The 17,033-nt window shown below is 40.2% G+C and overlaps 1 protein-coding gene across 10 annotated transcripts in view; it reads right to left on the bottom strand.

The window, feature by feature from the left end:
* TMEM19 (transmembrane protein 19) overlaps positions 1-17,033 on the bottom strand; it is a 62,661-nt gene extending 45,628 nt beyond the window's left edge. For 9 of the 10 annotated variants that reach the window (XR_014803637.1, XR_014803638.1, XR_014803636.1 and 6 more), the window contains exons 1-2: positions 16,629-17,033; positions 13,710-13,823 (exon numbers count right to left, since the gene is read on the bottom strand). Coding sequence is in view for 6 of the 10 variants with exons in the window: in XM_084956358.1 (XP_084812484.1) it covers positions 13,710-13,823; positions 16,629-16,824 (310 nt within the window). In the remaining 4 variants the exon portion in view is untranslated. Of the gene's footprint in view, positions 1-13,709; positions 16,092-16,628 lie in introns of all 10 variants that reach the window. The other variant, XM_084956360.1, reaches the window with a different exon arrangement.

Genomic DNA, 17,033 nt, shown 5'->3' with positions numbered 1-17,033 from the left:
CAGTCCCATGGTAGACATTGCAGGAGTTGTAGGAATAGGTTGCACAAAGCTCATGGGAAACTGAGTGGCCAAAATACTTTGTCTTCCAAGTATCAGAATTTGTGTTTTTTGTTTTTTGTCTATCTGTCTTTTCTAGGGCTGCACCTGCTGCACGTGGAGGTTTCTAGGCTATGGGTCTAATCGGAGCTGTAGCCACCAGCCTATGCCAGAGCCACAGCAATGCCCAGATCTGAGCCGAGACTGCAACCTACACCACAGTTCATGGCAAGGCTGGATCCTTAACACACTGAGTAAGGCCAGGGATCAAACCCGAAACCTCATGGTTCCTAGTCAGATTCATTAACCACTGAGCCATCTTGAGAACTCCAGGATTTGTGTTCTAATCACTGATTGCTGCTTCCGATCATGGAGGTACAGGCATTATTGAACTTCTCAACATTGCAAGCCCGTATCTATCTAGCTAAAGCAACTTCCAGAGAATTTAAAGGGTTGGTGCCAATATCCCTTCCTCCCTTCATTTTGCCACACCCATACCATGAAGTTCCTGGGCCAGGGATCAAACCCATGCCATAGCTGTAACCAGAGCCACAGCAGTGACAGCACTGGGTCCTTAACCCACTGAGCCATGAGGGAACTCCAAAAACAACTGCGTTTATAAGGGAAGTAGTCAGAAAAAGGCACAGGCTTGAAAACAGACTGAGAAGACTTAAGTTTACATCTCAGGTTGATCCTTGGCACAGACGCATCATATAACTATCCAAAACAAAACAAACAAAAAAGAGAAAACCTTGGAGTGCAGAAGATTCTGAGTTCCAGTCGCCATATATTAGATTTAAATGTCCTGTTTCCAACAAAAATATCACAAAGTATACACAGAAACAGGAAAGTACGATCCACTCAAAGGAAAAAAAATAAAGCAACAGAGTCTATCACTGAGAAAGGCTAGATGTTGGACCTACTTTAAAAAGTCTTTAAACAAGCACCTTGAAGAGTCTCAAATAACTAGAGGAAAATGTGGAGAAAGCCAAGAAAACAATGTATGGACAATATGGAAATATCAGTAAAGAGATATAAACCTAAAAGAAACCAAAAAAGAAATCCTGGAGTTGACAAATACAATAATTAAAATAAAACATTCACTAGAGAGTCACAGGTACATTTCAGCAGTGAGAAGGAATCAATGAATTTGAAGACAGGGCAATGGAAATTAACAAGTCTGAAGAACAGAAGGAAAAAGACTAAAGAAAAGTGAACAGAGCCTGAAGGACCTGTGTGACATTATCAAGTGAACCAACATATAGTAGTGGGAATCCCAGAAGGAGAAGAGAAGGAGAAGAGAACAGAGAAATTATTTAAAGGAATAATGGCTGAAAATTTCCCAGGTTTGATAAAGGACATAAATATAAAAAATGTGCAAGATCAGAGTTCCCTTGGTGACTCAGTGGTTAACAAACCCAACTAGGAACCATGGGGTTGTGGGTTCAATCCCTGGCCTTGCTCAGTGGGTTAAGGATCTGGCGTTGCCATGAGCTGTGGTGTAGGTTGCAGACTCGGCTTGGATCTGGGCATTGCTGTGGCTGTGGCGTAGGCCAGCGGCTACAGTTCTGATTCGACCCCTAGCCTGAGAACCTCCATATGCCGCAGTGTGGTCCTAGAAAAGGCAAAACGACGACTCAACAAACTCTAAGTAGAATGAACTCAAAGAGACCCACATTGAGACATATTTTAATCAAACTATTCAAGGAGAATCTTAAAAGGAGCAAGAAGTAAGCAACTAGTCACGTACAAGGGGTCCTCAATTAGATTATCAGGGAGTTCCTGCTGTGGTGCAGTGGAAACAAATCCGACTAGAAACCATGAGGTTGCTGGCCTTGCTCAGTGGGTTGAGGATCTGACATTGTCAGGAGCTGTGGTGTAGGTTACAGACACGGCTCAGATCCTGAGTTGCTATGGCTGTGGCATAGGCCTGCAGCTGTAGCTCCAATTCGACCCCTAGACTGGGAACCTCCATATGCCATGGGTACGGCACTTAAAAAAAAAAGACGAAAGACAAACAAACAAACAAACAAAAAAACAAAAAAAAACTCAATAAGACTATCAGCACATTTTTTTATCAGAAACTTTGGGGCCAGAAGGCGCTGTTCTCAAAGTGCTTAAAAAAAATAAATAAATAAAAATCCAACCAAGAATCCTCTATATAGCCAAACTATTTTTCAAAAGTGAGAGAGAAATTAAGACAGTTTTTATATGTTATTGATGTTACACTGGCAAAAATTCACATTTGAGTGTTATAACTTTAGGATATTAAATGTAAGTCTTGTAGAAAACACAAAGCAAAGTTGTAGATTACCAAAGGAAATGAGTAGGGAATGAAAACATTTCACTACAAATGCTTTCTTTGTAGCATGATTTCTTTCTTTGTGTTGAAACTTTCTTTCCAACATAAGACAGTAAGGGGAGTTCCCACTGTAGTTCAGCAGGTTAAGAATCTGACTAGTATCTATGAGGATGCGGGTTTGATCCCTGGCTTTGATCAGTGGGTTAAAGGATCTGACATTGCCATGAGCTGCAGTGTAGGTCACAGATACAGCTCAGATCTGGGGTGGCTGCGGACAGCAGCTGCAGCTTCAATTTGACCCCTAGCCTGGGGACTTCCATGTGCTGCATGTGTGGCCATTTAAAACAAACAAACAAAAAACAGTAAGGAAGAAAAGAGAAAAAACTATAAGGCATACAGAAAACAAACTGCTACAGGACAGAAGTAAGTCTCTCCTTATTAGTAATTATTACCTTATTTATGTATTTAATTTATTGGCAGCTCCCAAGCCATGCAGAAGTTCCTGGGCCAGGGATAGAACCCAGGCCACAACAGTGACAATGCTGAATGCTTAAATGTTAGGCTACCAGGGAACTCCATATTCTAAATGTAAATGGATTAAATGTTCCAATCAAAAGACAGAGATTGGCAAAATGGATAGAAATATATGATCCGACTGTATGCTGTCCACAAGAGAATCATTTTAAATCCAAAGACAAATGGGTTGAAAGTAAAAGGATTGAAAAAGAGAGCAGAGTGGCTATACTAATATCAGACAAAATAGACAAGCTCAGTACTGCATTCATTTGACATGATTTATTCTTTCTCTCTCTTTTTTTTTTTTCTTGTCTTTTTAGGGCCGCACCCACGGCATATGGAGATTGCCAAGGTAGGGGTCCAATTGGAGCTGTAGCCGCCAGCCTCTGCCACAGCCACAGCAATGCTGGATCCAAGCCACGTCTGTGACCCACACCACAGCTCTTGGCAACACAAGATCCTTAACACACTGAGCAAGGTCAGGAGTTGAATCCGCCACCTCATGGTTCCTAGTCGGATTTGTTTCCTCTGCGCCACAACAGGGACTCCTCTCTTTTTTCTTTCTATGGCCGCACCCACGGCACATGGAGTTTCCTGGCCAGGGATAAAATCCAAGCCGGAGTTGCAACCTACACCACAGTTGCAGTAACACTGGATCCTTGACCCACTGTGCCAGACTTTGGATCAAACCCATGTTCCTGCTGCTGCAGAGACACTGTTTATCTTGCTGCACCACAGCAGGAACTCCAACACTGGATTCTTTTAATCCACTGAGCTGTGCCGGGAATCAAACCCACACCTCCACACAGCCAAAGGTGCTGCAGCTGGATTCTTAACCCACTGCACCACAGCAGGAACTACTCTTCCTCTCTTTTTAACGGCTCCCTTCTTTCTAGTATAACAAGATCCTCAAGGCTCATCTCATATCTACTTTGCTCCAGTCTTGGAAGCAGTCATTTCTCTGAGGAGCTCTGGTTCATTACAGTAGAGAATGGACGTTAGAAGTCAAGATCTATATTCTGTGTGCTCATTTTCACTGGGGTATATATTTGCTTTTTGTGAACACAGCAAGAAAATATGAAGACATACAAATATACATACAAGCATATATATATATATGCATATATATACTGGGCACATATACCTGTATATATAGATACACATAAGTATTTTGGAAATCACAAGAGCACACAGATTAACTTCAATTCTAATCTGTCTCCATAGGTTCTCTTTTGCTTTTCCCCATTCCATAGCTGTAAGCCTATTTTTCCTTAGTTAGAACCCTGGCCTCAAACAATGACAATTTCACTCATTTGCTCAATCCTCTATTACATCTAAAACTGTTTTACAAAGCTTCACCCATACTACAACAAAAATGAATCTACTGAAAATAGTTGAGGATTCGTCTGCAAGTCTCCCCTTTCAATAACCCAAGCCTAAAGGAATAAAGCATATATTTAAATATCGTGTTCATAAGTTACTGTTTTTTTTTTCCCCCTTTCAGTGTGCTTATAGAATTCATTTAAAATACAACTGGACTCATCTGTTTTAGTCTGCTTTCAGTTTCAGATTTCCCACTTCCCATCTTTCCTGATTTTCTTAATAAGGGAACACCAACATGTTTTCAAAAGTCATACTTGCACAAAAAAGTATACCTAAAGAAGTGTCACTTCCTCCCATGTTCCTTCTGCCCCTCCCTCTATATTTTACTCTCTTTCCATTCTTTGTAGGTAACCAACATCACTGGTCTCTGGTTTTTCATTCCTGTTTCCTTTTATAAACAGATATATGCATGCTTTCTTATTTTTCCTTCTTCCTTCCATAAAAGGTAGCATTCTTTATATGTGATTCTGAATTTTCAAGCACTTTTGATAATTTTAGAGTCCTTCTTTCACAGAGAGAATGTGCTAGTCTGCCACTGAGTACTCAGATCAGCAGCACCCAAGAAATTTACATTCGGCTTTGTAAAGTGGTCTCTCACAAGTTTGGTTACTTCGACTCTAAACTTCCAGTTTAGGGGTGTGACAAAAATCCATCTTCTGGCCTGGCAGTTTCACAGAATGTGATAAGCACACTAAGGTACTGCTATCTTGTGTGGCCCTATCCAGGCAGCCTGTTTGTATTTCTAACTACAACCTTTTCTACCCCTAACTCCATGGTTGACAATTTCTGCTCTCTGTAACTTTTAAGATAAATACATTCACTTTTGCTATATAAAGATTTCTATTAAATAACACAACAAAATTCTACTAAGTAACAGAATAGATATTAAATAATTACTAAATAAGTATATATATATGCATATATATATATATATACACACCTTACTTTAAAAAAAAAATTTTTTTATTTTATGGCCGCATTGCAGCACATGAAAGTTCCCAGGCCAGAGACTGAATCTGAGCCACAGCTGCAGCAATGTCAGATCCTTTAACCCACTGTGCTGAGCTGGGGATCAAACCCACACCTCTGCAGCAACCAGAGCCACTGCAGTCAGATTCTTAACCGACAGTGCCACTTGGGAACTCCTATATATATTTCTTTTTGGCTATACCTATGGCACACAGAAGTTCCCAAGTCAAGGATCAAACCTGGGCCACAGCAATGACCTGTGCCACAGCAGTGACAATGCTGGATCCTTAAACTGGTAAGCCACAAGGGAATTCTAAGTTAATATATATTTAATAAGTAAGTACTAAATACTAGAACAGGGACCAGGTTCATGTTTCTGTAGTGACTCTTTCTATTGGTTAGCTCTATCCAGACTGACTGACCCATCTAGAGATACTTCATTATTGGCATTTTATTTAAGTTTAGTACATTATAAATAAGAATGTAAGAAATATGGTAATGCAGAGTTCCCATGTGGTTCAGTGGTTAACGAACCCAACTAGTATCCATAAGGACTTGGGTTTGATCCCCGGCCTCACTCAGTGGGTTAAGGATCCAGTGTTGCCATGAGCTATGGTGTAGGTCACAGACATGGCTCAGATCCCGAGTTGCTGTGGCTGTGGCATAGACCAGCGACTACAGTTCTTATTGGACCCCTAGCCTGGGAACCTCCACATGCTGCAGGTGCAACCCTAAAAAGACAAAAAGACAAAAAAAAGAAAAAAGAAAAATAAATAGGGTAATGCTGGAGTTTCCACTGTGGTTCAGTGGTTAATTAATTCAACTAGGAACCATGATGTTACAGGTTCGATCCCTGGCCTTGCTCAGTGGGTTAAGGATCCAGTGTTGCCACGAACTGTGGTGTAGTCATAGATGTGGCTCGGATCCCAAGTTACTGTGGCTCTGGCATAGGCCGGCGGCTACAGCTCCAATGACACCCCTAGCCTGGGAACCTCCATGTGCCACAGGGTGCGGCTCTAAAAAAAGACAAAAAAAAAAAAGAGTAATACTGTATAAAGTGCTAGTAAAGTGCTTCAACTCTGGAGTTGAGCAGCCTGGAGTTAAAACCTCGACTCCTCCACTTCTACATGACTAGATGTTACCTAACCTTAAGCCTCAATTTAATTAATAGTAATAGTTGACTAATGTAATTGATTTTAATAATAATAATAATTAATATAATTAATTTTAATAATAATATTCCTACCTCACTGGCTTGCTGTGAAAAGTTAAATGAGATCATTTTTATAATATGCTTATTATATAACCCAGCACGTAGGAGGCCCTTAATAAATGTTTACTAATATTATTGACAATAACAGCAGTTACAATGACAAAATCTCAACAATAACATCATTACTGTTGTAATGATAATAACGATGAATATTATTATTATGTTATCCAGATTTTAAGTTTTTTAAATTGTCTTTTAATATATCACAAAAGTAATACACAAGTATTGGAGAGGAAAACCAAAATATATTAAAGTATATGAGGTAAAAGTCAAAGTGTCTCTCCCCTTCACCACCACCACTCCCTTCCCTTCTCCAGGGACAGTCACAGTTAACAACTTGTCCCACTGTCTTTTTTTTTTTTTTTTTTTAAGGTCTGAATCTGCAGTACATGGAAGTTCCCAGGCTAGGGGTTGAATCAGAGCTGCAGCTGCTGGCCTACGCCACAGCCACAGCAATGCTGCATCCGAGCAACATCTGCAACCTGTGCCACAGCTCACAGCCACACCAGATCCTTAACCCAGTGAGTGAGGCCAGGCATCAAACTCACATCCTTATGGGAGTTCCTGTCATGGCTCAGTGGTTAATGAATCCAACTAGGAACCAACTAGGTTGCCGGTTCGATCCCTGGCCTTGCTCAGTGGGTTAATGATCTGGCGTTGCCATGTGCCATGGTGTAGGTCGCAGATGCGGCTTGGATCTGGCGTTGCTGTGGTTGTGGTATAGGCCTGCGGCTACAGCTCTGATTAGACCCCTGCCTGGGAACCTCCATATGCTGCGGGAGTGGCCCTAGGAAAGGCAAAAAGACAAAAAAACAAAAACAAAAACAACTCACATCCTTATGGATACTAGTCAGTTCTTAACCCACTGAGCCATGATGGGAACTCCTGTTCCACTGTCTTTAAACACATCCAGAGTAAGATGGCCCTAAAACAGCCTACACTGAAATGCTACAAAAAGGCATCATTTACATCCCTTTTACTTCAACCATCTCAAAATACCACGTGAAGTGATCAATGTTCAAGTTGATGACAAGTTCAGGATGAGGAAATAAACTGAAGGCAACATCCTGTGAAGAAAAGATTACTTTCATTCAGTCTAAAAATATTTTAGAATTTTTTGCATCTCCCAGTTATGTCTGAACTTTTAGATTTGCAGCTGCTATCTTCAGTTGGTGTCTATTCTACCTCTTCAACCCATCTCCAGAACCTCTAATTGTCAGTGATAAGGAGTTAATATGTATAACAACGGGATACTCCCAAAGAATACGAAGACTTAAGGATCACGACTGCCTTCTGAGTTTAAAACAGGCAAATTCTATAACTGACAGATGCCATCTGGGAAGCAAAACAACACTGTCTACAAATGGCTCTGATAGTGGGAGAAGAGTGCACCAAAATTCCAACCAAGGGGAGTTACTCCAAGGTAACTGGGAGTAATTTCTGGGAGGCAGAAAAGGACTGGAATTTTATAATTTAATAAACTCAATATAATCTACTATATCATACAGACTTTGCCTAAAGAAAGACTATGAAAATCAAAAGAAAAACTAGGTAGCCCAAAATATAAACTATGAAAGCCAAGGGAACCAGAGGCTGGGAGGACTTGTATACTGTAAAAGGGGACACTCTGTCCTGTGGATTTGCATTATTGACTGTGTCTCAGACTCTGTATTCACCAAAGCAACCTTCTAATTAAAGTCTGACTTCTCAAGTGGCCTGGCTGCAGGAATAGGGCATGTCTTAACAGTGACATGTGTGTTGCAGTCAGCCCAGTAGTTTTAGATTTTATCAGATTAATAAAGCAGCAGTCTGGCACATACATTAGTCCCTTGTGAGAACTGGCAACATAAACCAGTTTTCTTGGCTCTAACTCTCGGTACCTGATAGGATGAGTTTTCTATTTCAAAAGACTGAATGCCAGCCCTGAACTATGACAACCAGAGGTAAGGCTGTGTTAAGACCACATGAAGCACAACTACAGGCCTTTCCTGACAACACCCTGTTGGCCGTGCACTCCCATTACACCTACGGCATCTCCTTCTGGGATTAAGTATCTCAAACCTATCTTACTTAACTAGAAATGTAAGATCTCTTTGCTCTCTACTGCGTCTTAAGTGCCCAGAATAGTATCTAGCTTTCAGGGGACCCTTACTAAATATCTGTTGAAGGACTGAATAAAAAAATGGGAACCAGTGTAAACCAACTATAATAGAAAAAATAAAAATCATTATTTAAAAAACTGAGAACCCACTAAGAGTCTTGGCAAGTGAAATTAAATTTAAACTTGTCAAGGGACTAATGCAAACTGTCCATACAGACATGTTCAAAGGAACATACTGAATAACTAAATAATAGTTCCTTCAAGGAAATCACCTGCAGGAGTTCCCGTCATGGCTCAGTGGAAACAAATCTAACTAGTATTCATGAAGACACAGGTTCGATCCCTGGCCTTGTTGGTGGGTTAAGGATCCGGTGTTGCTGTGAGCTGTGGTGTAGGTTGTAGACTCAGTGCAGATCCTACATCACTGTGGCTGTGGTACAGGCCAGCAGCTATAGCTCCAATTCGACCACCTCCCTGGGAACTTCCATATGCCACAGCTGTGGCCCTAAAAAGCCAAAAGAAAAGAAAAGAAAATCACCTGTACAGTGCTGCACAGTTTTCAAGCACTTTCTCACATAACCCCTCATGTGATGATCCTCACTTTATTCTAGAGGTACTCTTTTTCTCAGGGAAATCAGAATCCTTGACTTCAATGTTCGCCCTGAGCACTGCCTCAATCTCTCCCCTCTTCTTTCAACCCTGAGGTATATGTTCCTGTGTCGTGGAGGACTCAAAATACTCAGATCCTGAGGAAATTCTGACCTTCTCAATCCCAATCACTCTAAAGATATGATATGGCAAACCTCAGTGAAATACCTATGACTGTGAATAGTAGTTGTAGAAGGAAAACAAAAATAACTTACATTTATAAAATACTTATTATGTGTGACAGGTCCTATGCTAAGCACTTTACATAAATGACTCCTCCTGATAAGTCAACACTATAGATACTATTCTTCCTTCTCATTTTACAAGTGGGAAAATTACAACAGTAAAAGTTTAAGTGATTTGCAGTCATACTCCAGGACAGCATTCTCAAATACCATGACATACTTTGAATCAACATTATAATTCTTCGTACTTAAGGAAAAAAAAAACCCTCCAAACAAAAGAGATTCCAACATTACATAGAATGAAATAATTAGGAAAATAGTAGAGGTTTTAAAATCAATCTACAGGAGTTCCTGTCGTGGCTCAGCAGAAACAAATCTGACTAGTAGCCATGAGGATGCAGGTTAGATCCCTGACCTAGCTCAGCGGGTTAAAGGATCCGGCATTGCTGTGAGATGTGGTGCAGGTTACAGAAACATCTCAGATCTGACATTGCTGTGACTGTGGTGTAGGCCAGCAGCTACAGCTCCAATTAGACCTCTAGCCTGGGAAAGTCCATATGCTGAGGTTGTGGCCCTAAAAAGACAAACACAAAAAAATCAAAATCAAAATCAATCTACATATAATTCCTAAGCAATATTATAACAGTGTGTAGCAGAATTCAAAAGAGCATGGGCTACAAAAGCATGTGACACACTTTCTATGTCTGGGGAGTTTAAATGTTCACTAACAGTTATAATAGTTTTATAGTTGAAAAGATATGTTGTCCTACATGTTATCTTGTTTGGGCCTCACCAATAAGGGCATAAGGACCTATTTGATAGGAGATGAAGAAAGTGAGGCTCTGAGGAGATAGGTGATGTGGCCAAGTTCACAGAGACAGCAGGTGGCAATGCTAGGATTCAAATATATATCTTCTAATTCTAAATCAAGCCAAGGAGGAGAGAAGTGGAGGCCCAAGGGCTAGAAGGCAGAAAAGGAAATGCAACGGGTAAGAAACAAAAGTAGAGATCAGAAAAGTAAAAGGAAAAACAGGATAACATACAGCATGAAAGCCAAAGGAAGACAGTATTTCAAGAAGGATTCCACACTTCTTCCTATGGGTGAAGAACAATGAAAAGCAGGGCAAGGCTACCTGAGGTCATTTTTAGCAAAGTGTATCTCTATACCATTACATGCAAGCAGAGACTGTTCAAATTATTTGCTATAAATGAGTTAATACTTTCAAAGTGCTAACAAAAAAATTCCTCAATTGCTCAATAGAACTTAAAACAGTGTATCTCCACTAGGAAGAAAGAGAATTAGCATGATTCTGAATAACTATTTCTAATAATAAGTGCCCAACAAATGTTGGCTATGTGTCCAGGCACTGAACTAAAAACTTTACAGTAATTATCTCATTTAATTCTTACTGCAACCCTAAGAATGAAATCAGGGGTAGATCAAGATTTTATGGGTCCTAAAGCTTATAAATTGGGGGTACTCTAAAAAAAAAAGGACAAAAATATCTTTTACCTCTGTAAAATTTATACAACAATAGGACCATGACAATACATTGCTAGGGCTCCTCCCAGGGCCTTGAAAGGTACCATTGCAAATGAGAATCCATGAAGTTTAAGCTTTATTACTCTCATGGTGTGTCCTTCTCTAGGTTTAATATTCAAAGCTCCATTTCTCTGAAGAGAAAACAGATATAGAGAGGTTAAGTAACTCTCTCAAAGCCATATCCATCATTCAGACTTATCCTGCCTGATTCTAGTCCTTGTTCTATTTTGCCTCCATAGCCTGCTCTAGTCTATAAAAACTTCATGAAATACCTGCTCTATGTCAATATAGAGGGAACAGAGTGGTTTACAGTGCATTTAGGAGTAATGATGATCAGCATTTTGAAGGCTGGGTAGGTGGCTTCAAGACATGCCAATTCCAAATAACCCTCATCCTGCAGTGATCTCATCCCATGAGAAGTATTTGGGGAGGTGGGTGGAATCCTCATGTCTTGGGGCTTATAACCGTGGTAAAATACGAAAATCCTAAAGTCAAATCACTTCATGTAACACCCCTGATTTGAGGCGGGGGGAGTCTAGTTTGGAAGAGAATCTTTACTGAGTCCTGCAGCCCCATATTACCTGCCCTTGTCTATTTTTCTTACCATTTTCTAGTCAAATGAGCCTTATGCTCACTCCTGAACAAGCCAGGCCTGTATATGTCAGGGCTTCTGTACTTGAATCTTTGTACTTGGAGTCCCCACTGTGGCACAAAGGGATTGGTGGCATCTCTGCTGCACCGGGATGCAGGTTCAACCCCGAGACTGGAGCAGTGGGTTATAGGATCCAACATTGCTGCAGCTGCAGCATAGGTTACAAATGTGACTTGGATATGACCCCTGGTCTGGGAACTCCATATGCCATTAAGTGGCCAAAAAAGAAAAAGAAAAACAACACCAAATTTTAAACTGAAAAGTTTTACTTTTTTTTTATTTGCTTTTTCAGGCTGCATCTGAAGCATATGGAAGTTCCCAAGCCAGGGGAATTGGAGATGCAACTGCAGGCCTACGCCACAGCCACAGTAACACGGGATCTAAGCTGCATCTGCGACCTACACTACAGCTCACAGCAATGTCAGGTCCTTAATCCACTGGGCAAGGCCGGGGATCAAGCCTGCATCATTATGGATACTAGTTGGGTTCTTAACCCACTGAGCCACAACAGGAACTCCCTTATGTATTGTATTTGTTATCTATCTAAACTAAAGAATGAAAGTTCCAAAAAAACTCAACAGCAAAAAAACAAACAACTCAATTGAAATATGGGCAAAGACTTGAACAGATATTTCTCAAAAGAAGTTATACAGATGGCCAACAGGCACATGAAAAAATTCTCAACATCACTATTACAGAAATGCAAATCAAAGATACAATGAGGTACCATCTCATACTAGTCAGAATGGTCATCATTACTTACTAACATACAGCTACAAATAACAAATGCTGAAGAGGGTGTGGAGAAAAGGGAACCCTCCTACACTGTCAGTGGGAATGTAAATTGGTACAAACACTATAGAAAACAGTATGGAGATACCTCAGAAAACTAAATATAGAACTACCATATGACCAGCAATTCCACTACTGGGCATATATCCACGCAAAACTTTCACTGAACAAGATACATGTATCCTTACATTCACTGCAGAACTATTCACAATAGCTGAGACATGGAAACAACTTAAATGTCCAACTATATATGAATGGATTAAGATGTGGTACATATACACAATGGAATACTACTCAGCCATAAAAAAAGAACAAAATAAAGGTATTTGAAGCAACATGGATGGAACCAGAAAGTCTCATACTAAGTGAAGTAAGTCAGAAAGAGAAAGACAAATACCATATGATATGACCTATATCTGGAATCTAACATACGGCACAAATGAACCTATCTACAGAAAAGAAATAAACTCATGGACATGGAGAACAGACTTGAGGTTGCCAAGGGGGAGGGGGAAAGAACAGGATGGACTGGGAGCTTGGGATTAGTAGATGCAAAATATTGCTTTTGGAGTGGACAAGTAATGAGGTTCTGCTGTATAGCACAGAGAACTGTATCTAATCACTTGTGATGGAACATGATGGAAGATAATATGAGAAAAAGAATGTATACATACATACAACTGGGTCACTTTGCTGTACACCAGAAATTGACAGAACACTGTAAATCAACTATATACATTTTTAAAAAAACCTTTTAAAAAGTTCCAAAAAACTGGAACCTGTTCTCGTTCACAGCTATAGCCTCAATTTCTAACATAGTGGCACACAGTGAGTGCCCAGTAAATATCTGGTAAAAGAATAAATAAATGGCCTTTCCCCAAATCAATTCTGAAAAATGAATCTCAAAGACTCAGTTGGGACTACCCTGCTTGAGGCTACTAATAACAATTTCCAAAAGCTATTCTTTCAAACAGCTTCTCTATTTTACATCTAGAAGGAATGCTCCAACGTTTCTGCTAGTAGAAAATTTAATCCAACTGAGAAGCAGAATAATTGAGGTCCTCAAAAGTCTATCCTATTAACCGACTTGATATCAATTACAAAGCTTAATTTGTATGTCACACTAAAAGGGTATGCTAGTATCTGAAATTTTGACAGAATTGGAATGCTGAGCAATTCATAACTTTATCATTGTCTAAAATACATAATATTGTGATTTACAGTTTCATATACTTATAATTTATAAAACATGAATTCAGATTATATAAGCAAGCACTTATTTGGTTAAACATTCGAAATAAAAACATACCTCCTATAGCGCCACTGTGATCTAGACTTTTCTTTTTAAAGCCATTAGAGATGATCAAAACAGGAACAACAACAGAAAACAGCCAACGCCAAGGAGAAATAGGCTGTAAGTTGCCTGAAAAATTATAAAGGTAGAGCACAAATTGGGTGAAGCTGGCACAAGTTAGTCTTGGCTACAAGTATTGACCACTGCATTCTGGATAAATATACTGTGGTAAGCAGAGAAAATGAGATGAAGCCGCCAAAGCAAAATATTTCTGTTGAGATCTGTATATTTTCAGAGAAACAATCCTACTGGGGAACAAGCAAGTCTGTTTAAGTTTTGAGATCCATTTACAACTATTTATAACAATGGGAATTTAATATATATTTGAAAGAAATCTCTGGTTCCTCATGTTTTTACAAAGGAGATACGTATTAGATCTCAAGAGCTGCACAGAACAAACCCCTCTCTAAACAGGATCCAATTACTCCTCACTCTGCCTTTCATTTTTTAAAAAGTGAACATTCCCACAGGCTACACACCTCAGGATTCAAAGGTTAGCAACTGATTTTTCCAAAGGCTTAATAAATGCGCAGATGTTTTGTTTGGCTAGCATAATTTTTTTTTCAGAAAATTTGAGTCACTATTTAAAGATTAGTAAATTTCATATAAAAATCCAGATTCTTGTTTTCTGTTTTTAAAATGTGGCAGAATTGGCTGAAGGTGAAGAGAGCCTGCCTCCCCCTTTTATTTTCTTTTTGCTTTTTAGGGCTGCATCTGTGGCATATCGAAGTTCCCAGGCTAGGGGTTGCATCGGAGCTGCAGCTGCTGGCCTATGCCACAGCCACAGCAATGTGGGATCCAAGCTGAACCTACACCCCAGCTTTTGACCATGCCAGATCCTTAACCCCACTGAGTGAGGCCAGGGATCAAACCCACGTCCTCATGGATACTACTGGGGATTCGCTTCTGCTGAGCCACAACAGGAACTGAGGCTGCCTCCTTTAGAGAGGTCATGGCTTTCCCATTTAAAATCCCCACTGGAGGAGCTCCCTGGTGGCCTAGCAGTTATGGACTCAGCATTATCACTGCTGTGGGTCGGGTTCAACCCCTGGCCTGGGAATTTCTGGGTGCTGTAGGGGCAGCCAAAAAAAAAAAAAAAGCTCCTACCAGAGTTCCCTGGTAGTCTACTGGTTAGGATTCAGCACTTTCACTGCTGTGAACTGAGTTCAATTCCTAGTCTAGGAATTAAGATCCTACACTAAGCTGCTGCATGCCGTTAAATTACCCACATTCCTGACAGACTCCTAAACACCAAGGTTGAGTGATCATGGTTAAAAAAAAAAATGTGAACCCTTGCTTGTGCCTATGTTTCTATCAAACACTGGAAAATGCAAGACAAAGAACATCAAATGTTAAAAAAAAAAATTTTTGAAAAATCCTATTTCTGGAGTTCCCATTGGGGCTCAGTAATTAACGAATCCAACTAGGAACCATGAGGTTGCGAGTTCGATCCCTGGCCTTGCTCAGTGGGTTAAGGATCCGGACGTGCCATGAGCTGTGGTGTAGGTTGCAGACACAGCTCAGATCCCACGTTGCTGTGGCTCTGGCGTAGGCCAGCAGCTACAGCTCCGATTAAACCCCTAGCCTGGGAACCTCCATATGCCGAGGGAGCGGCCCCAGAGAAAGGCAAAAAGACAAAAGAAAGAAAAAAAGAAAAATCCTATTTCTGGAAGTGTAAACTGTTCCCGTGTTTAATATGCAAAGAAAAGACTTGGACAGCTTCACTTGTCTGCATCAAGTGCCTGGCCCCAAGGGGTCATTTCAATGAACAAATCCTGGTATATTTAGTTCAAGTCATGGTTAATACTAGCATCAAGAAGAATCTTTTCCCATAACTCTCATTTCCTACCGGGAATCATTATTAATGAACAGCCTGAAAGCTCCTGTACCTTGGAGAACACGCACTCTATTATCCACATGTCTCTTTGCAAAAGGACTAAGGTCTAAAACAGCAATCACTTATGATACAACCACTTATAAAAGTTCACTTTCTTGATTTTTCACTTTTCCTTTGAACTGAACAGTATTCTGTGGGTTTTGTTTTTGTTTTTTTTGGTTATTGTTCGTGTTTTGGCCTCAGTCCTGGCATGTGGAAGTTCCTGGGCCAGGGATGGAACCCACGCCACAGGAGCGACCCAAGCTGCTTCAGTGACAACGCTGGAACTTTAACCTATGCTGTGCAACTAGGGAACTCCTATTTTTTGTAAAGGGGTACCAAGGAAGTTTGTACAAAGGCTTGGATCCGGCATTGCTGTGGCTGTGGTATAGGCTGGCAGCTGTAGTTCCAATCTGACCTCTAACTTCAAACTGGGCACTTTCATATGCCGTGGGTTGGCCCTAAAAAGACAAAAAATAAAAACCCTAAAGATTTGAGTCTAGAGTATTTATGCAAATTGGTTTCAGGCTTTAAAACAGGTCTGTTCTTCTGAAGGGACCAAAGTGCAGACAAAAAAAATCCAAATCTCCAAGTGTAAATATTGTGTCATCTTTTATTTTTACTTTTTATTTTGTACAAGACACATGGAACTGGTAAACCACCTCACTAATATTCTTAGTAAAGGCATCACTGCAAGTGCTTTACAAAATTATATTTCACCTCACTTACTCTCCACCAAACTAGATGCAATAATTACATAAAACATAAAAACATATTTTTCAAACTGCTGTAACTAGTATTATGACAAACGGCAATGCTCAAAGGCTTTAAAAGGTTCAAGGCACTGTATATTTCCAGGTTAGTTAAGGTAATTCAGGCCCCGGAAGTTAACTAAACACAACAGTTTACAACTATTCAGAAGACAAGAGTTTTGTCTTTCACAACGGTACCTTTTAAATCCCACAAATTAAAAAGACAATCAAAACATTCATACTCACCATAATAGGTGCTTGCAGTCATAGACATAATCCAGAAAGCTAAAGAAATGCAAATGATCAGGCTCAGTATAACTATATTAGTTATCATCTTTATATATTTTTTGCATGAATTGTTATCAAGATCTGTCATGAAAAATGAGGATAGGAACACCTGGGGGAGAAAATGTTTCGCGTTTCTGAGGAAAAAAAAAGTCATTTAAGTGGCCAGCAAAACATTCGTGTAGAAGCCGACATCTTCCACCGACAGCAAAGTAATATAAACCCAAATATTTCCAAAAATTGGTCTGGCTGAGCGCTGCCAGAGGAGTCTGGGTGAGGTTAAAACCTCGCTGCAAGAGCGTAGCGTAACTCCTCAGGGCGCCGGCTCGCGGACAGCAGTCACTTCACACCTGAACTCTCGGGAAG

This window comes from Sus scrofa, chromosome 5 (genome assembly GCF_054392235.1).
Source record: "Sus scrofa isolate SSC_HxYL_T2T_F1_AM1 chromosome 5, Sscrofa_HxYL_maternal_Yorkshire_Landrace_v2.0, whole genome shotgun sequence".
NCBI lineage: Eukaryota > Metazoa > Chordata > Mammalia > Artiodactyla > Suidae > Sus > Sus scrofa.
The sequence above is the reverse complement of the archived record's forward strand: the minus strand, read 5'-3'. Positions and strand labels throughout refer to the sequence as shown.